This window comes from Diabrotica virgifera, chromosome 8 (genome assembly GCF_917563875.1).
Source record: "Diabrotica virgifera virgifera chromosome 8, PGI_DIABVI_V3a".
Classification (NCBI taxonomy): Eukaryota; Metazoa; Arthropoda; class Insecta; order Coleoptera; family Chrysomelidae; genus Diabrotica; species Diabrotica virgifera.
Genome location: NC_065450.1, coordinates 194,390,949 through 194,413,228, shown reverse-complemented (window position 1 = coordinate 194,413,228; position 22,280 = coordinate 194,390,949). Strand labels below are relative to the sequence as shown.

General features: G+C 32.6%; 1 protein-coding gene and 1 non-coding gene across 2 annotated transcripts in view; both read right to left on the bottom strand.

Annotated features, from left to right (window-relative positions):
• Window positions 1–22,280, bottom strand: part of LOC114337705 (uncharacterized) — a 153,328-nt gene that overhangs the window by 112,006 nt on the left and 19,042 nt on the right. Inside the window, exons 2-4 of the mRNA XM_050659192.1 lie at window positions 14,667–14,758; window positions 12,663–13,001; window positions 3,831–4,113 (exon numbers count right to left, since the gene is read on the bottom strand). Coding sequence (XP_050515149.1) covers window positions 3,831–4,113; window positions 12,663–13,001; window positions 14,667–14,747 — 703 coding nt within the window. The 5' untranslated portion in view covers window positions 14,748–14,758. The remainder of the gene's footprint in view (window positions 1–3,830; window positions 4,114–12,662; window positions 13,002–14,666; window positions 14,759–22,280) is intronic.
• LOC126890824 (U6 spliceosomal RNA) lies at window positions 20,920–21,026 on the bottom strand. Its single transcript, XR_007700477.1, has one exon. It is a non-coding gene; the product is annotated as a U6 spliceosomal RNA (small nuclear RNA).

Genomic DNA, 22,280 nt, shown 5'->3' with positions numbered 1-22,280 from the left:
TGTCCAAACGTGGACGATAGAAGGCTAAGAAGAAGAAGAAGAAGAGAAAATAATGTACTTGCGTTTTGACTCACCCTGTATTTGATATAAAGAAAATTAGCAATATCGACCATTCTTGAAAGTTTTGACAATACGTTAAAAAATATGGCATTAATAAACCATTGTTGGTTTGCTTATTTTTATTTATACAGGGAGTTGAATTTGTTACGATTTTCATATAAAATTGGTTATAACTTTGTAAATACCCTGTATAACATAACAAACCCTTAGATTTTTGTGATGGAGAATTTAACAGGATTTCGTAGATAGAATAAAATATAGGATGTTCCATTTAAAAAAACATAAATTTGTTCTGCCACTGTGTTGTCGAACATCCTGTAACGTTCTATCTAATTTTGTAATGTGAAGCTCAAAGGCGGCTAAAATTTTTGTTATTAACTTTTATTGCTATCTATTACTATAGCGGAGCTATTGAGCTTTACCCTACTAATCAATCACCCTGTATACTGTATAGTATGGTATAAAAAGACCCAAACCCAGACACCCAAAGTAAAAGTTATCCTTTAACCCCAAATTTTCTATATGGTCCACATAATGTTCAGAAAAAAGTCACACCATTTTAAGCATCGGGTTTAGGGGGGAGAGGGGGGAGGAATCGGTAAATTCGTTATTTTGTACATTTTCTGTCAATATTTCTAAAACTATGCGGTTTAGCATGAACAACCAAAAATGTTCTACATTAAATTTAAAATAAAAGAGCTATGCATAATCTTTCTAAAATTAACGGTTCCAAAGTTACGGAGGTAGTATAGTATAATAATTATATCAACTATTGGTTCAAAAAAAGGCCTAAGCCAAACATCCAAAGTAAAAGTTTTCCTCCAAACCAAATTGTTCTATATGGCCCACATAGTGTTCAGTAAAAAGTTACACCATTTTGAGGGTCCGGTTTGGGGGGAGATGGGGGAGAAGTCGGTAAATTAGTAGCTTTTTTAACGTTTTTCGTCAATATTTCTCCAAAGCCACCTACGCATGCCAAACATGAACCTTAACCAAAGCAAACATGGATAAAATAATGAAGACACAAAGAGCCATGGAGACAGCAATGCTTAGAGTAAAATTAAAAGACAAAAAGCAAAACAACTGGATAAGAAATAAAACAAAATTCAAAGACGCAGGACAACATATAGCCAGGCTAAAATGGAGTTTCGTAGGTGATAACGCCAGACAAACGAACAATAGTTGGAATACCACGGTACAACAATGGAAAAATATTGGCAGGAAAGAAAGCAAGAGGACGACCCCAGAAAACACAAAACAGAAGCAAATGGAGGAAAGTGGGGGAAGCCTATGTTCAAAATTGGACTAGTTAAACTCAAAAATTTCTCAGTTAAACCGTGTAAGAATGATCGGTTTAGATAAAGAAGGCTATTCCCGGGCAGCAGTTCGTGGTGGAATAAGTGGGTGTTTCTGAGAATGATATCTCGCGGATATGGAAAAAGCGAAACGAATTTTGACTCAATTCAAGCTTTCTGCTTAACCCAGGTATAACATACCAAAAGGCACCGCCAGGAAATCATTCCACTTTGCGGTTCAGAGAGCCCATATGAAACGATATTCTTATTTTGATATGGAAAAAGTTTCTGAAAACAAATACGAGACAAAATACAGCTCGCTCTGGTAGACCCCGAGTTACCACTGAACTACAGAATAGATATATCAAAATTTCCAATCGGAGAAATTCTTATATTATGTCTTTATCAGCCCTTCAAAGAAACTTCAGGAATTCTACAGGAGTCAGAGTATCGTTGGATACAAAAAGAAGAAGAACGGTAGCCAGTTTTGAGAAGTTGTCGACCAATAAGAGTTTATCATCTACAACCTATACATGTTTTAAACCGCCTCCAGTGGCTTAAGAATACATACAGCTCCCTCAATAGTTTTGGAATATCATGAGTTTTTCAGATGAGACCAAAATATGTTTAAATAGTTCAAATAGTGAGAGCATAGAGTTATATATTAGCATAGAGAGAGTATCATTCAGAGCGAAGTGACGACACTATCTTTTTTATTTGGATTGGTGCTGTTTCACTCTTACGCATAGTAAAGCTGCGACAGTTGTCCTCCTCTTCCGTACCTATGCTCACACTTAATGTCATGTTAGTTTCTCGATACAATGTGTTAGAAAGAGATGCCGCAAACCAGTCCATGAGATCTTGTCGTCAGGAAGCGCGGAAGGTAGGCTCCCTCTATGTTAATATATACCTCTATGAGTGAGAGCCAACAAGAGTTGCACAACTGGTATATGTATTACATGTCTTAAACAATTTACTTCGAAATAAAAAAACTTGATAAAACTAATACTCATCGACTATTTCAAGATGACGTTTTTTTTACCACTTTTTTACAATGGGTAGGTGAGAGTTGGACAAAACCGGGTACCCCTTATTTATTCTAACTTTCTGCTGCTATCTATTAGACAATATTAAAATTATTGTCCCTAAACCGCCAGCAGCCGCGTGTATTCATTTCTACTTCATTCGAGTAATCTGTGCCGGAGCAGTAAGTCTTCACCTGTTTTTTGATGCAGCAAACTCGATTTATAAAGTAAGTTTATAGTTGTTTTTTCCTCTACTGAATAACTAATGGCCATTTCAAAATTTAATATATGGAACCCAGTACACTACCGTTAATTTGGCCAAGAAGTTTGAATATTATGTCATATCATAAAAATTTAAATAATATTTTACGAGTTTGACAAAACCTGGTAGTCCGAAAATCGATAAAACCGGATACCCGATTTCATCAGACCTGTTGTTGCTTCCAGTTTATGCAGTGGATGCAGTTTATTTTAGTGTTTTTTTCCTCTTTTAGTTAACTGCAGCATGTGGCATTATAAAAGAAAAACTACTCGCCAGTCATGGAATCAAGAAAGCATGCAAAATGCAATAATTGAAGTGCTAGAACATAGGATGGTATACAAAAAGCTTCTCAAAGTTTTAATGTTCCGCAATCCACTTGATCGCGAATACACTAAAACATCGTGTGAAAAAAGTAAGAAATGGTAACTCTGGTGAAGAAGCTAATAAGAGAGCTAGTAGCATAAATTTTAAAAAATCTCCAGTCGTAAAAAAATTAAAAATAAATGAACTAGACAGAAAAGGAAAAACCGTGTTAAAAACGGCTGCACCGAAAAAAAATTGATTCCGAAATTACCGATTGCAGATTCAAGAGTTTGGAGGAAGAAGATAATAATGACGATATGTGCCTATATTACAATGAACTATTTTCAAACTCTAAGGCGAAGGAAGAATGGATAAAATGTGTGTGTGCGTTGAACCAAAGGGGCTCATGAAGCCCGTAGTGCCTATGATGATGTAGATGAAGTTTTTATTTGTGACTTCTGTTCATAGATTTTCGATTTTTGTTTACATACTTTCAATAAATATTTTATTTTCTGCCCACTAGTCTTTCTGTGATTAAGTTACTACCCGGTTTTATCATACCGGTTGGACAAAACCTGGCATTTTGCAATATTTCCATAAAAATAAAAAAATTTAAAAATTTAAAAATATTTATAAAAATTGACATTGGTATATCAAACTTAAGTCATTTGGGAATATGTCAAGCTGCAGCAAACGTTTGCTACTCTAACATAGCACAAGAAACAGACGGTTTTTGGACTGGTACCTGGTTTTGTCCAACTCTCCCCTACATTTACAGGGTACAAGGTTTCTCCCCATGCGATTTTCTGAGGCTCTCGAGTAACTCGCAAAATCTCCGCTTGGGCTCCTTACCATTATCGGAAAGAGCTTTTACCAGTAACTTACCTACAGCTTCTTTAAGCGCTTCTTCAGTTTTATCAATTGATTGATAACCTTTGATATTTTTAACAACCGGTTCACATTGTAGGCAATATCCATCTTCTCCTTGATACTCGTAATCAGAATCTAGACAGAGACCATTATCTTTGATGTAGTTGAATGCCCAATGAGGATAACCACCGGTGCAACCAAGATTTTCGTAACCTCTGGAACAATCTACTAACTGTTGGGTACTAAGAACTTCTAATTTATTTTCCTTTAAAAACCGTTGTCCTTCAAGGGAACCAGCCTAAAAATATTTAATTGTTATTATTAATTGTAATAAATATTAATTTTACGAAAAAAAGATATTATTTATAAAAGCTTTTTAATAAAAAGCTCTACATGGATATCCACCAGATATAAAATTTTATCCATCTTATGAGGCAAGTTTATTCAATTTGTTAAAATAACATTTAATCTGAACAGATTATCTGCAGAGATTTTCTAGAGTAAAAAGGAATGAAACCTCACATATTGGATTTGATTGGCAAATTAATAGGCCTGGATCCCGCGTACCAAAAAAAGTTGATTAATAGCAAGCTGAAAATTTGTTAATAGCTTAACGGTGTCTAGTCTAGTCGGACAAACTTTGATGAACGGGGACACTGGAAGAGGGGAAGATTTAATTGTGGAACAGGTTAAAAATTTGGAACCTCAGACTACGAAAACGTCCAATGTATTTGGTCGGATAGAACTTCCAGTTGATTTGTTACCGCTTATTTATACTCTCCTGCAAAAATCAGACTTCTATTTATGACCTGTCATAATTCCTGTCATTTGACATGTTCTACGTGTCGGACTTATTAAAATGCCCAATTGCTGATAAATACCAGTCTGATTTTTGCATGAGAATTTAATGAAAGGGTAACAAATCAATTGGAAGTTCTGTCCGACAAAATACATGGAACTTTTTCGTAGTCTCACGTTCCAAATTTTTAACCTGTTCCACAAATAAAACTTGCTCTGTTCCAGTGTTCCCATACATCAAAGTTTTTCTGACGGGACACCGTTAAACCGTTAAGCTATTAACAATTTTAACTATTAATCAACTTTTTTTGGTACCCGGGATCCAGGCTTATATGTCTTGCCATTGGATTAATTCCCGTATTTCTATGACATCGTTCTATGGTAGCCAATGTCATCTTTGACAGTACTGTGACACTTTACCTGCTGACCGGCTACACCTGAATTGTTCGCTAGATGGCTCCTCCCGACGAAACTCCTCCCGGCGGTTTTAGACCAAAAAACTGGGGGGGGGGGGCAAGGGAACACAACCGGTGAATAAACAGGATAATGTGCCTTTTTAACGAAGATTTTAGTACAAAAGTCCTGTAAAAACTGGAGGGGCAGCTGCCTCCCTGCCCCGGACTAGAACTGCCACTGACTGAAAGATATATAATTGTTTAAGAAACATTATACCCCAGGCTGTGGGTGAAAAATAGGTCGATTTCAGGATATAATTCAGAAATTTTTGAAACTTATAAGGTGTTGTAAAGGACGATCCCAGGAATAACTTCTACTAAAATGTAACCAAAAATATTGTGCGCTTTTTTTTATTGCGATTTTCATTTGTTAAATTTGCAATTTTTAATGATTTTAAATTTTGCAGCTTAGGATATTGATTTTAGAGAAAAACTTTTTAATAGAAAGTTGTAGTAAATTGAAAAACTTACAATTTGAGGTATGGTAAGTTTAATTTTGTTAATTGGTTATTGCAAAACAGCATGCGAAATGTCAAAAATGGCCGTTTTTTACAATTGCATTATTTATTGTACAAATATTTTTTTTATTTTTTAAGCTTTAAAATGAAGATCTGTCAATTCCAAACATAAAAAAAACTGTAAAGCCAGATTAACGAATTTGTTGCTTAGATATTATAAATTGTTTATCCCAAGAGGTCAAATGTCGAAGGCTATAACTTTTTGAAAAAAAATCGTAGAGAGTTGGAGAAACATCCAATCATCTTCTAGAGAGTTATATTTTCATATTATGATGTAAATAAATGCGTAAAATATTTTAAACCTCTAATTTTTGGGTTTGAAAATAAGGGGGCAAATTTCGTTAAAAACATTTAGAGCTGAAGCGGCCCTGTACATCCTATGATTTTCTAACTTCAGATTATCGTTGCTGAAGATGAAACAAAGATTTAAAAAAAATAAAAAATTTCTACGACCAACTGAAGCCGAGATAATTTTTGGGTTTGAAAATAAGGGGGAAAATTTCGTTAAAAACATTTAGAGCTGAAGCGGCCCTGTACATTCTATGAGTTTCTAACTTACAGATTATTGTTGCTGAAGACAAAACAAATATTTATTAAAAAATAGAAAATTTCTACAACCAACTGAAGCCGAGATAATTGTTTTTTTTTTCTTAAATCGTTGTGCCTTTATTTATAACAATTAAGAAATTATTTTAAAGTCATTGGCCAAAGAAAGACTTATATTATCTTAAAATAAAAATTATTATAAGATATAATTACATTTAATTATTAAAAATTATTTTTAAATTCGGTGCTTTTGCGAGCGGCCAATTTTGCAAATCGCCCGGCTCGCATCAAAAACGCGCGCTCGGAAAATTTTTACGTAACTTGTATTAAATTTTGTCAGAAAACTATTTAATAATATTTCCATTATAATATACAGTCCATTTACCACCGTATTTGTTTTTCTTGATAATCTTTTATATGTGAAATTTCATTTCTGAAGAAATAATATTACAAAAATGATACATATATATATGAAATATGTAACTATATTTTTAATTTTTTCATTGTTATATAAATATAATAATAATAATGTTACTTCTTACTATAATATACAATATAAAACTTTTTCTTCTTGTAGTGACTATTCGTTTTGGATTTCACATATAAATGTTTAACAAGAAAAATAAATACAGTGGTAAATAGACTGTATATTATAATGGTAATATTATTAAATTGTTTTCTGTCAAAATTTAATACGTAAAAAGTTTCCGAGCGCGCGGATTTAAAGCGAGCCGGGCGATTTGCAAAATTCGGCCGCTTGCAAAAGCACCGATTTTAAAAATAATTTTTAATAATTAAATGTAACTATATTTTATAATAATTTTTATTTTAAGATAATATTATAGTCTTTCTTTAGTCAATGACTGTAAAATAATTTCTTAATTGTTATAAATAAAGGCAATACGATTTAAGAAAAAAAAAACAATTATCTCGGCTTCAGTTGGTTGTAGAAAATTTTTATTTTTTGTAAATCTTCGTTTCGTCTTTAGCAACAATCATCTGTAAGTTAGAAACTCATAGGATGTACAGGGCCGCTTCAGCTCTAAATGTTTATAACGAAATTTGCCCCCTTATTTCAAAACCCAAAAAATTATCTCGGCTTCAGTTGGTCCTAAAAATTTTTTATTTTTTTATGAATCTTCGTTTCATATTCAGCAACAATAATCTGCAAGTTAAGAACTCATAGGATGTACAGGGCCGCTTCAGCTCTAAATGTTTATAACGAAATTTGCCCCCTTATTTTCAAACCCAAAAATTAGAGGTTTAAAAATGGTTTACGCATTTATTTACATCAGAATATAAAAACATAACTCTTTAGAAGGAGATTGGATGTTTCACCAACTCTCTACGATTTTTTTTCAAAAAGTTATAGCCTTCGACATTTGACCTCTTGGGATAAACAATTTATAATATCTAAGTAACAAATTCGTTAATCTAACTTTACAATTTTTTTTTATGTTTGGAATTGAAAGATCTTCATCTTAAAGCTTTAAAAAATAAAAAAAATTATTTGTACAATAAATAATGCAATTGTAAAAAACGGCCATTTTGGACTTTCGCAGGCTGTTTTGCAATAACCAATTAACGAAATTAAACTTACCATACCTCAAAATGTAGGTTTTTTTAATTTACAACAACTTTCTATTAAAAAGTTTTTCTCTAAAATCAATATCCTAAGCTGCAAAATTAAAAATCATTAAAAATTGCAAATTTAACAAATGAAAATCGCAATAAAAAAAAGCGCACAATATTTTTGGTTACATTTTAGTAGAACTTATTCCTGGCATCGTCCTTTACAACACCTGATAGGTTTCAAAAATTCCTGAATTATATCACGTTTTTTCACCCACAGCCTGGGGTATTATTTAAATGTTTGTGTATGTACAATTTGTTACCCAGGCCTAATCGTTTCTTTCTCCTTCCTGATCGATAAGTTGCTTAGCTGAGGTGGGCGTTATCCCAACATGTGGAATTTTTTCATATCTAATTCAATTATACATTGTAGGTCAGTTTGGGATAGTCGAGTACTTTGTTACCTCTAGACCACATTTGGGAACTATGGATAATTTCTTTTATGATAATTTAAAGAGTTTTTACCCAAAACAATTTTTGGCTCAGTCATGCACGCTATTGGTTTTTAACACTGATGATGGATTTATTAGTCCGAAAACCTTCTGTTATGTTATGTAAATCCCTATTTAGCGACTTTTAAAAAATATACAAAGGATCTAGTATTTTTTTATTTAAAAAAGTTATTTAAGATCAAAATGGGTTCCAAGTAAAGGGCCACCGTGTAGTTGTAGCTTATAAAAAGAAAAAAGCATAAATAAATTAACTCTTAAAACAAATACATATTACCTAAATATAATATGGCTAATATACACCAACGCTATTTTCAAAACTGCTTTCATTGACAAAACAAAAAAATATCCTTTCTTAAAATTACTTTGACCTTTTCCCTACAGTTGCCAACTAAACTATATCGAACTTTTATGGACTCAAGTGAAAGTGTATCTGGAAATAAAAGAAATACATAAAAATGGAAGATTTTCGGAAATATTTTAAACAAGCTCTTAGAGAAAGTAATCCAGAAAAGGGACGTGTTTGTATAAAAAAAATGTTATTAAGAAAAAGCAAAAAATGTGGGAATATTTTTTATAGAAGGAACCCTTCAATAAGATATTATTATTTAAGGAAATACTACAAGTCATAAGATTTTTATATGATTTTTATATGTAAAAGCAAATGACTGGTAAAATTTTTCACGTAAGTCTGGAAAACATGTGTATGTATATTTTAAATGTAAATTTAATGAAAAATTCGTCTTGGTAAAAGGTATATCAATTTAACAAGCCCCTAAAAGGGCTACAAATATAAAAACAAAACGTTTTCGCTCTGTAACAATAACATCATCAGTGTTACAAGAACATGGTGAGCCACCCAAAAACACTAAAGTTAAAACCTTTTAAAAATAGACAAAATGTCTTTTATAAAAGTATATAATATAGTCCGTCCGCTATATCTTTTCTCATGCGGTACGATTCATTTTCAATCAAATTAAGTCAAAACAGAAAGTGAAACGTACGCCAATGTGTGTAGTATATAGTATACAGTAAGCAAAATGTATATGCACATCGACGTTAATTTTAATTTATGTTTTGACCCAATTTGATTGAAAATGAATCGTACCGCATGGGAAAAGTTATAGCGGACGGACTATATGTTACGGTAGAACTAGATAATCTGATAATTGTACACAATTACCGGTCATTCTATACAATTACCGGTAAATGCAGGAAGTCGACGTTTACCCTTCATTTCCTACTTTTACCGGTAATTGTATACATTTATCAGAAGATCTTGGTAAAAGTAAGAAATTAAAATTATACCGATCGACACGCGAGCGGAATGTCACAATAAAAATAACTGTAGAAATCAAAACGATCTATTTGGAACTGTGTGAAACGCAAGAAAAAATCTGAAGTTCCCAAAAAAAGTTTAGTAGTGAAAATTATACTGTCAAATGTCAAATGACATGCAGCCCAAGCAGATAATTAATTCAAGTTCATTTTTGTCTACTAAGATCACCTAACAAGATTTGTACAATTACGGCCATTGAAAACTAAACGTACAGAAGAAGTTGCGTTAGTTCTTCTTGGCATAGTTTGTGCCTTTGGAGCTCCTAGCATTCTTCAAAGTGACAATGGACTACATTTCTCCAACACAATTATAAAAGAACTATGCTCGATGTGGAATGATTTAAATATGCATAGTGCACGGTAAGCCAAGACACAGTCAGTCACAAGGATCTGTTGCAAAAAGACATTGAAAATATACTAAGTTTCTAGTTGGAAAGCAAGAAAACACACAAGTTGTCAGAAGGTATTCGATCTGTACAATTCGTCAAGAAACGAGCTTACCCGTATGGCATCAAATGCAGTCCGTATGAAGCTATGTTTGGGGTTCCTGCCAAAATTGGTTTTAAAACTTCATCACTGCCAGAAGATCATTTGGAAAATATTTCGACTGAAGAAGATTGGGAAATAGAATGACAAGTAGAAGAAACCCAGTCAGGTCCTGATTCTAAAGAACGTGAAGAAGCAGAAGTGGATGAACCAAAATGAGCTTCAAAAGTTGTGTAATTCCAAGTTCTATGAGAGTTTGCCATGCCAGAATAGATAGTAGATCAGTAAAGTAGTAGTATTAATTCAGGCAAAAATGCTCAATTCATGTTACACAAATATCACACCTCTTGAATAGCTGTTGGAGTTTATTGTTCTTATTCATCATTTTACTCACTTTTACCACTGGCCTTGGTAATTGTATACAATTACCGGTAAAAGTAGGTAATTGAAAATAATTTCCTACATTTACTGTCGGCTCTGGTAATTGTATACAATTACCGGTAATTGCATACTGTTATCAATTATCTATTTTACCGTAACTTATACATAATTAAATCCAAAGGATGGATATAATTCCTATGGATATGTTCTTAATCCTTTGTAAAATATTTGTCTTTTTAAAAAATACATTGCCGAAGCTTTTATACGCAGATGTCAACAGATTAATGCCTCTGTAGTTCTTACAATCCAGTTGATCACCCTTTTTATGCAACGCACATATTATTCCCCTTTAGCCACTTTTCTAGTCCCAATTCATTCTAGTACATTATAAGTACTACATATTAGTTTATGTATTGCTGCAAAAAGTTCATCTTCATCTTTTTTACACATTTCCGAACAGATTTCATCGATTCCTGGTTCTTTATTTTCTTTTAGTTTTAGTATGATATTTGACACTTCTTCTCTTGTTGGGTCTTCACTGTGCAGTTGACGATGATAATTTTGAGAATCTCTCTTTCTTCCGTTGTTTCAGGGTACAGGTTTCACTGCTCTTTTTAAAATGGTAGATCTGAATAATGTTGAAGGAGAGTATATTTCTATTTCCAGCATGTATTGGATCTGCGATATCTTTTTCTACTTGGTTGTTATTTGCGAGTATCTTCTCCAGATCCTTAAATTTCTGTACTACTTCGATCATTAAGAGTTATATTTTGTTTAATTATAGTCTTTGATTCTTATTTACTATCTACCATCTATTTTGAATTTTCTTTATGTAGTCATCGGAGATCAGATTATCGAATTCTTTCTTGGCTTAGAATCAACGTACGCGTATTAGCTAAGTATAACTAAACAAATTTAACTGAAACCATCAAGGTCACTTGTAGCGTATTAATGAACGTCTGTGGTATTTTGTCTTCACAGTTGCAGGTAAATGGGTTTGACTGTACACTTATCAAATTCCACAACGAATACCATATAGATCTGCATTTAGCGTTCGTTTACTACGAAAAAGCATTTGACAGCGTGGAAATGTGGGCAATAGAAAAAGCTATAAACAACTGTAGAATAGATTCCAGATACACAATGCTAATACATAATATAAATAGGAAAGCAACAATGACAGTACAATTGGAAGAAACCAAAAAAACCCATACAATTAATAGAGGAGTGCGACAGGGAGATGTTATTTCTCCTAAACTATTTACATTAGCACTGAAGATGTTTTCAAAACAATGGAATGGACAAACATGGGAATAAACATAAATGGAAAGAAAATAAACCACCTAAGATATGCAGACGATGTAGTAGTAATAGCATCAAGTTGCAAGTAGTAATAGCATGAAGAACTACAAACCATGCTAACCGAACTAGCAAATGAATCCGAACAAATAGGTCTAAAATATGAATTTTGCCAAAACAAAAACAATGACAAACACAAAAAATAATAGAAACGTAATACTAAACGACATCACAATAGAAGCGGTTAGTTATTATATATATATTTAGGACAGATAATAAAAATAAATAAGGAAAACCAAACAGCGGAGGTAAAAAGAAGGGTCAGATTAGCCTGGGCAGGATTTGGGAAATTAAAATGAGTCTTAAAGAATACAAAAATACAACAATACTTAAAAACAAGAGTGTTTGACCAGTGCATACTCCCAATTCTCACATATGCATAACAAACATGGATAAAATATTGAAGACACAAAGAGACATGGAGAGAGCAATGTTAGGACTAAAATTAACATACAAAAAGCCAAAAAAAACTGGGTAAGAAATAAAACAAAAGTCAAAGACTCAGGACAACATATAGCCAGGCTAAAATGGAGCTTCGCAGGTCATAACGCTAGACAAGCGCACAGTAGGTGGAATACCACGATACAACAATGGAGACCATGGACAGGAAAAAGAGCAAGAGGACGACTCCAGATGAGATAAGGAGACGACATTAAAAAGATAGGAGGAATGCACCGGAAACAGAAAGCAATAAACAGAAGCGAATGGAGGAAACTGGGGGAAGCCTATGTTCAAAATTGGACGAACTAAAGGGCAAAAGAAGAAGAAGATCAAATTTCAAACACCAAAAATCATGTCAGCCCATGTAATTTGTCACTTACTGATCCTCTGTTAATAACCTCTCATGGTCAATAAAAAAGACATATATAAAATATTTTAACTTACTGCACTAAAGGCCCAGCATGACCCACAACCACCTTGGTCCCTTACAGGAGCAACTGCGCCTTTCTCTCTCCAGTCAATTGATTCAGGGACAGTCGATTGGGGATCAACTACAAAGCGGGATGTCATGTTAGGTTCAGGTTTATGAACGATTTGCGAGTCAAGCATTGCCTTGAATTCCTCTGGAGTCATATCTGCGAACTGATTAACACCCAAGTAGTACGACACTTCACCATTTTGGTATCTTGCATTGTGTTCTTCAATTTTGCGGAGGTTGTCAGAGAAAATCTGGAACCGAACTTGCTCTTCTCGAAGATGTTCGTACTTCTTTGAATGGTCAACCTAAAATCAAAAATAATAAAATCAGCAACAAACCTTCAATTTTATGTAACCGAGTTACATTATTTAGAGCTAAGTTACGTTTTTTAGTTTTTTTTGCAGATACATATACTCGTATCTGGAGAAAACTCTAAATGACACTAGAGAAACACTTCATCCAAAGTTGAGCCCGATTCTTATCGAGCTTAATGTCCTATTATTATTAAATATATTAATATTAGGATATTATCCTAATATGACCTTGATCAATGATTCCATTACCTACTGTATTGAGATTGCGAAGATTTCATAAAAAACATCTTAATTTAAATTTGTCAAAAAATAACCAATAAAAATGAGATTATGATGGATGTTGCAATACAAAGTAATAACTTTTAAAATCTATAACATCAGATGATGACTCTCTCTGTTAGGTCTGGATCCCGCGTATGAAAAAAAAGTTGATTAATAACAAGCTGAAAATTTGTGAGTAGCTTAAGGGGGTCTAGTCGGAAAAACTTTGATGTATGGGAACACTGGAACAGGGGAAGATTTAATTGTGGAACAGGTTAAAAATTTTGAACGTCAGACCACGAAAACGTCCCATGTATTTTGTCGGACAGAACTTCCAATTGATTTGTAACCCTTTCATTAAACTCTCATGCAAAAATCAGACTGCTCTTTGTCACCTGTTATAATTCCTGTCATTTGACATGTTCTACGTGTTCCACTCATTAAAATGCCCCGTTGGTGATAAATAGCAGACTGATTTTTGCAGGACAGTTTAATGAAAGGGTAAAAAATTAATTGGAACTTCTGTCTGACAAAATCCATGGGACGTTTTCGTAGTCTGATGTTCCAAATTTTTAACCTGTTCCACAATTAAAAGTTCCCCTGTTCCAGTGTTCCCATACCTCCATCAAAATTTGTCCGACTAGACACCCTTAAGCTATTAAAAAATTTTCAGCTTGCTATTAATCAACTTTTTTTTATACGCGGGATCCAGAACTATATTTTTATTCTTTATATTACAAAACACTTGCCAACAAAAAAAAAACAATGCCAGAGAAGATTGCTGAGAAGAAATACTAGAAATCGATAACTTCTAGAATACGTGGGGAAACTCAAAAATGACTTAGAGAGAGGAAAGTAATGAACACTTCTTTTTCTTCCATCTCTTCGAGATGCACTTTGAAAATGTGCACAAAATTTTTTGCCGAAGATCAATTTAGTTCAAAAAATTGCCTGATATTCACCTAAATCGAATGCAAAAAATTGCATGACGATTCATCTTACTGCACAAAATTTCTAGGTCTTGGGCTTTTTAGTGCTTCGTTGCTTCGCCTATAGAGGTACATTGAAAAACAGACAGAGTAATTGTACACAGAAAGAAGATTCTTTCTACACTAACATTCTAGAAATAAAGCCCTTTCCTTTGAGTTTGGCTTTATTATATCTCTAGAAACAGTTTGAGGAAAATATTTGGGGATAAAAATTTTAAGAATAATTTTTATGTAGGTACTTAAAAATGTCATTTTTTAGAGAACAAGGGATCTTTTTTTATATTAAAATTATTAAAAAAGTGAATTTTACAAAACTATCAGAAAAAAGATCGGTTTTAGAAAATGTAAAAAAATTGAGTAAATTGTAGTAAATTGATATGTACTTTTTTTTTACACATTGACTCACCTTAAATTGGGCCCATTTCTCGTGGCTAGTTAGGGCATTTGCAGATACAGCCAATGCGGCAAAAAGAATAAGGAACCTCATTTTTTAAGTACCTAAAAATTAAACATTACGTTATTATAAAACTGTAAAAACCTTGATTTACGTGTATAAAAAAAAGAAAGGAGTAAAAAATTTATCATTCTTCTTCATTTTGTACAGACATGATTCTGTCTGTTTCTCAATTTACCTCTAGTAAGTTGTCCTTCCCAGGGGCGTGCAGTCCATGGAAGCAAGGGAAGCAAGGGAACAAACACATAAGCAGGATTTTAAGTTGCATACGAAAATATTTAATTATGTAATACAAACATTAAGTAATAAGAAACGTTAAACGTATTTCACTCTATTTTTGTCATACAGTAAATAAAAAAGCAATGAAAAACTCGTCAGCAGCGCTGCATGCTGCATAATTATCTAGCTTTCGTTCCGTACGCGGATATTCGTTGGTATTCGGAGTCATGTCAGCAGATAATCTGATTTCAAATTTGCTTCTCCTCAGCCTATGTAAAAATCACCGGGGTTACACGCAGAGTGGCGAGTTCAAATTTCGGGCATAATAATATCTATCGCTTATAAACAATTTTGTCAACTGCATACAAGTCAAGGAGCTGTTTTCGTGAATTTAAATGGGATTTACCAGCATTTGACAATGACGGGCTTCGTTGAATAATTTTGTGGAATTATGAAGATTGATTTTATTTAGTTATTTATATAAATAAATATATACAGAATTATTTATATTATAAATACTAAATATTTATATAAATTAATATATTATAAATATACAGGGTGTAACAAAAATACAGGTCATAAATTAAATCACATATTCTAGGATCAAAAGTAGTTCGAATGAACCTAACTTACCTTAGTACAAATATGCACATAAAAAAAGTTATAGCCCTTTGAAGTTACAAAATGAAAATCGATTTTTTCGAATATATCGAAAACTATTAGAGATTTTTATTGAAAATCAATAGGAACATCTTAAGAAAAAATTATAGTGAAATTTGGACACCCCATAAAAATTTTATGGGGGTTTTGTTCTTTTAAACCCCCCCAAACTTGTGTGTACGTCCCAATTAAATTACTATTGTGGTACCATTAGTTAAATTCAATATTTTTAAAACTTTTTTGCCTCTTAGTATTTTTTCGATAAGTTAGTTTTTGTCGAGTTGGGGCTTCTTTTTTAATATGTTTGCATAAAAATTTTATGAGGGTTTTGTCCCTTTAACCCTCCGTTAGGCGCGTGGTCTACAATCGTAGACCACTCTCCTTTAAGTGGTCGTCAATTGCATAAAACTGCACATACGCTCCCATCCCGCTTAGTAGCTGTCACTAATACTTCCAACTTACTCTTCAGTTTGCTAAACGCCGCCGATCTGTATGCATTATTTTTTTACCCTTATTCAAAGAGCACTGGTCTACAAATGTAGACCACGCGACTAAGCGCGTTCCAGTTTTTAGTTGTATATATAAAGCTAAAATGTAGCCTGCTGTGTATATAAAGCTAATAACATAAATAAAAATGTTTCAAGAAGCGACTTTATTGAAAACTTAGCATGGGAACTAATCAAACAGCAAATTGAATATGGATCAACTATGCCTTCCCTGCTACGAGAACTTAGACAACGAGCTCGCGTACTGCTCGGAGTTCAAGAAGTCGTACCCCCTTCCCCTAATATTCCAACAAATTAAGTGGGACGATGTTGTATTTGTGCATGAATTTGCAATATGTCAAAAAGAAGGGCATGCCAAAGATGTGACACATTTGCATTCCAGGATCATTTTGGGGATATTTGCACTGAATGTTTGACGGACTAAAATTGTGCCACTTTGGCCCTTTAATAGTTTTGCTCTTTTTTTACTTTTTAGTTCTATTCTTTATTATTTATCCCTATTGGTCATTCTATAAGTTCAAATATAAAAAATATTTGTGTTTTTTACTAAATTAAGCTTACTTTTGTGACCATTTTCATTTACTTGCGAATAAAGACCCAAAAAATCATGACCTCGTTTTTAATTTTACCACTGTCAAAATGAGAAAAGCCAAGGAACAAAACATATTTAATATCAAAGTGCGAACATAAATAAACATGTTATTAACCACTAATTTGTAAATTTTGTCAAAATCCGGTATTATTCGACAAAAAACTATTGGTCTACAATCGTAGACCACGCGCCTAAACTTGTCAGCAATAACGACGCGCCTAACATAGGGTTAAACCCCCCAAATGTTTGTGTATGTTCCAATTAAACTGTTACTGCAGTACCATTACTTAAACACAGTGTTTTCAAAACTTTTTTGCCTCTTTGTATTTTTTCGAGAAGGCACCTTTTATCGACATGTGGCTTCTTTTTTAATATGGTTCAAAAAATACCTAAAAATGTAAATCATAAATAAATCATATTATGTATTACCAAGTCTCCATAAACGTATTACTTAACCATATACAAATTGTGGTGGATTTGACAAATATTCAAAATATCTCGATAAAAACTGACTTTTCGAAAAAGTACTAGGAGGCAAAAAAATTTAAAAGGATTGTGTTTAACTGATGGTACTACAATCATAATTTAATTGGAACGTACACAAAAGTTTGGGGGGTTTATAGGAACTAAACCCCCATAAAGTTTTTATGGGGTGTCCAAATTTCACTATAATTTTTTCTTAAGATGCTACTGCCATAAGAATGCCACATGTCCATTTTAAATAAACAATCTGTAATAGTTTTCGATATATTTAAAAAAATCGATTTTAATTTTGTAACTTCAAAGGGCTGTAACTTTTTTTATGTGCACATTTGCGCTAAGGTAAGTTAGGTTCAATCGAACTATTTTTGATCCCAGAATATATGATTAAATGTATGACCTGTATTTTTGTTACAGCCTGTATATTATGGATTAGGGCATTGGAGAATGGCGAAAATTTGAAAAGTGGGATACAGAAACCATAAATAGTTCTAGAGGATTTTTGGAGTTTTTTTACCTTTGATTTTTTCAGAAATATTTACATTCTCAGATAATTTATTTAATGTATTGTAATGCAAGACAAACGAGATTGGTTTCTGTGTAAAAAAAATTAGCGAATTTAAAGATGTTATTAACAAAAAGAGAGAGATGACTTTGAAAAATGCTGGAATAATATGATGGCAAGAAGTTTTGAGCCTAAAAGAAAACGCATACACACTGATAATTCTGGAGATGTAAAATCGTGCTACCGCCGACTATACTATCAGATTTTAAATCAAATATGCCAACGAATGGGAAATTGGTTTAAGAATTTTGATGACCGAGACTTTCGTTCAGGTAGAAGAATTGAATTACATTATAAATAGCTGTTTTTACAATTTTTTTATAAATTGCTTCCCCTGTTTCAAATTTCACCGCACGCCCCTGGTCCTTCCGTTGATTTTGTGGTCTTTCCACTGATTTTTTTCTATTGATGAACCGTCTCTTGCCGCATTTACTACTCTATTTGCTGTACTCTTTTATTTCTTACACATTATATATGTTCTCCACCTTACATCCTCGTCGTATACCTCTAATTCTAGCTCTATCCCATATTGTATTATACCATTCATTTTTCTAGGGGTTTTTATCTCCGCTGTTTCTAGAAATCTTTTTAATCTGTCTGTGTCGGATCGTGTTTTTGCTGCATACGTCATTATTAGTCTGATGACTCTATTGTAAATTATGCCTCTCATTTCTTTCCCTATACAGGGTGTCCCGGAAAATAGTGCGTTCCTTTAAGGTATAGAGAGAATACACAATTTGGAACAAAAAAGTCCTATACCATTTTTTTCTAAAGTTAACCGTTTCCAAAAAAAAGTTAACATTGTTTTCCATATACCTGTATTTTAATGTTTGGAAATTTTAATAAACTGGCAACATCGTACGCACTACGGAATAATAACATAATAAGAACTCGTTTGTGATTGTGATTAACACTATTTAAAATAATCCAACCTAATAGTAGGTAATACTACTTATGTATTTACTATTTGTTTACTAAAATTATTTTCTTTTGAAATGTATTGAAATACCTATTGCATAATTTTAAACGAATTACACATCTTTTAACATAAAAACACGTCTTTTAACTGAACTAGTATTATGTATTTAGTAAGGTTTAAATGGGTTGAATGCTGAGTATTGCTGAGGGCTTTAACTGAATTACATAGTTTTAATAGTTTACAGTGGAACTTAAATACACCAGATAATGTCTCAGTAATTTGTTTACTTGTGAACTGAAATAACTAAGTTGTACTTACTTGAAAATAATTATTATACCGAATAGATGTTTCAAGTAACCTTTCACAAACACCATTCATAGGTAATAACATAATAGGTAATACACTCACTATTCGAAAACATTTTCGGCATTGACACTAAACAGGATTCTTTAAAACTATCTGTTTACTATCTATCTTCTATCTATTTACATGGGACTGTCTATGCTTAAATTTGCGTACCGCACATAGTTGTCAGATTTAAATTTACATACCAAAATACATTTTAATTTTTTGGTCAAACGGTGGCATTTAGAAGAAAATGTTATAAGAATTTTTTGTTCTACATGGTGCCTTCTACCTATACCTTTAAGGAACGCACTATTTTCCGGGACACCCTGTATTGTTAATTCTCTATATTCTTTCATTCAGAAAACCTGCGGCTCTGTTTGCTCTATTCACTTGATCTTACAGTTCGAGTTAACCGTAGCTAGATAGTATGATGATTATTAAATATTTAAACTCTATTACTTATTCTATTTACTGACGCTCCAGCTCTAATTCATATCTTAGTAGATTTGCTGTTATAATCATTCATGTTGTCTTTTTTGGGGAAATCAACATGTTAAATTTTCTAGCGGTTATATTTAATTAGTGCAAGATCAATTTAATTTGCTTTTCTTCCATTTGGTATTCTTTATTCCTTCTTACTTTTTTATTATTTTATTTTTGCTTAGTTTGAACAATAAATAGTTTAGGGAATTTCCCTGTCTCATCCTATTGTCAGCTTCATTTGGGTTATTTACATATTATTTCATATCCCAATACTTTTAAATAGTACTAATAAAACCAATAGTTTTATTATTTTTTAAAATTATTGAAAGTGTTTTTTAAATGAAAGTCTTCTTAATGCGCCGTTATATTGAATATGAAAGGCTAAGTTCTCATTGTTCATTTAGCTCACACCCTAAGTAGTTGTATCTAGTTTCTCAAAAATTTTCCCTTTACCGAACATTCTTTCATTTTTAATCTTGTTCTTAACGCTAACTAAAAAAGAATGTGTGTGTACTTTTTTTTTTTTTTTTTTTTTTTTTTTATTTATTTACGCTGTAACCACAGGGGTTATTAGCGATCTAAAAAATATAACAAAAGTAAAGTTAATAAAAATTACAATAGGTGATACAGTCCAGAGTCTTTAAGATAATTTATTGTGTTTTTAACATTCATGTTTACTCCTAAGGCTTCCTTTATATTCATTGGGATGGTATATTTCTTTCTTATTGTTTCATATGTTTTGCACTCAGTTAATATATGTTTCACGGAGAGTGTTGTTTCACAGTTTTCACACATAGGCGGCACAGTTCGCGTAAAGAGATGTTTGTGTGTTAGGTTGCTGTGTCCCAGCCGTAAACGTGTTATTTTCACTTGGTCGGGTCTGTTCGCTATTATTTGCGGCCACGGTTTCACTGATTGTTTGATTTCCTTGAGTTTATTTTGCGACGCACTCCATTTATTTTGCCACGCACTTAACACTTTATATTTTATTTCTGACTTCAGGTCATCGGAAGAAACCTCGTTAATAAGGATGGAGTCCTGGCTGAGGGATGCTGAACGGGCTAGTAGATCTACTTCCTCATTTCCTTGTATACCTGAGTGTGATGGGACAAACATAAAGTCGACAGTGATCTTATTTTTATTTAGGATCGCTATTTCTGATTGGATATGTAAGGCAATTGGATTATTGGTGTAAAGACGTTTGATAATGTTAAGTGAGCTGAGTGAATCGGTTATTATGAGAGACGGGGATTGTTTCGACTCTTTTATGTGGATCAGTGCTTGTAATATTGCATACAACTCTGCAGTGAATGACGACGTAATAGGCTTGAATTTAAATTTTAATGATGTATTGGGTGTGAGGATGGCTGCACCAACACCGTCTGATGATTTGGATGCGTCAGTGTATATCTTGTAGTGATTTTTAAAGGTTTAAAAATGTGGAACGCTTCACGATTTTGCGTGTCATCCTTGCGCAGGGGCCATGCTAATCTTCTCTGTATCGTTCCAATTTTAGTATATGTACCGCCGAAGCGAGTACTGTGTGTACTTTGTACGCACGTAAGAAGATATTCTTCTATTATATAATAGGTAATTTAAACGAAGTAAATATACTTAAAAGGTTATTTGTACTTATTTTATTTAAAAATCAAACTAACTTTCTTATCTACCAATTTCAAAAAAGAAGAATATCTTCAAAAATTATATAATAATATACTTACAATCCTAAAATCTATAAAAAAAAATAAAAAAATAATAACGTGCTTGGGGCTCGAACCCTCTTCACGCCTACCGCGCCTTACGAAAGCTGACGGCATTTCAAACTAGACCACATTCGCGTGTACGTCATGTGGTAATATACACAAACTAAACGTTTACACCATAAATTTATATGCATTTAATAAAATTATTAGTTTAATTTTTGTCGAAATAAAATACAACAAAATATAGAGTAAGAAAACAATATATGAGATGAAGATTTGTAGAAAGTTTGTTCGTAATCAGATTATGTAAATTAAAGCATTGCCTACTAATAGGTAACTACATTATTTTGTTTACATTTTCCAAATAGATAGGTATTGAAACTATTAGGTATTTCCAACTGAAACATTTAGAATTACGTACCTGCGGCTTTTCAAAACTATTTAAAAAGTCACTATAATTATAAATTTGATTTTATTTCTGTCCACACATCAATAAAAACTAATATTATACAATATTTTTGTTTACCGATAATCTCCATATTGAACAATTATTGACAGATCATTTCAAAATTTCAACACCCAATCAGAGCCCGTATAACCACTAATACCATACTGTCGGTGTGAGCATGCGCGGGGATCAATCAAATTTTACCCTCAATCGATTCGCCGCTAAAGAAAAATATCTTCAAAAAATCGTTTACCATTGAATTCTATATTTTATCAATGACTCATAATTGGAGAAAAAATTTGATCTTTTTTAAGAACCAGTTCGCCCATTGTACAATAATTGAAGCGTTTATTTGAAAAACAACACCTGTCCAAAAATTAAAATTTTGACAAATCAAGAAAAACTGCCCAGCTTCAATTTATTTTAAATCTTACTTTTATTAAGACATTCATTGGAAGGAATGTGGTTATCAAAATAATTGTAAAAACTCGTTTCATATTTTTATTGATATTTTAAGCAAAAATAGGTACAAACTATCCAAAATATATTCTAAAATAAAGAGGTATTGTGTTTTACAGTTTTTGCCATGCTGAACTATTTCTAATACAAAATAAACACATATCACATTAGTACTATCAAAGAC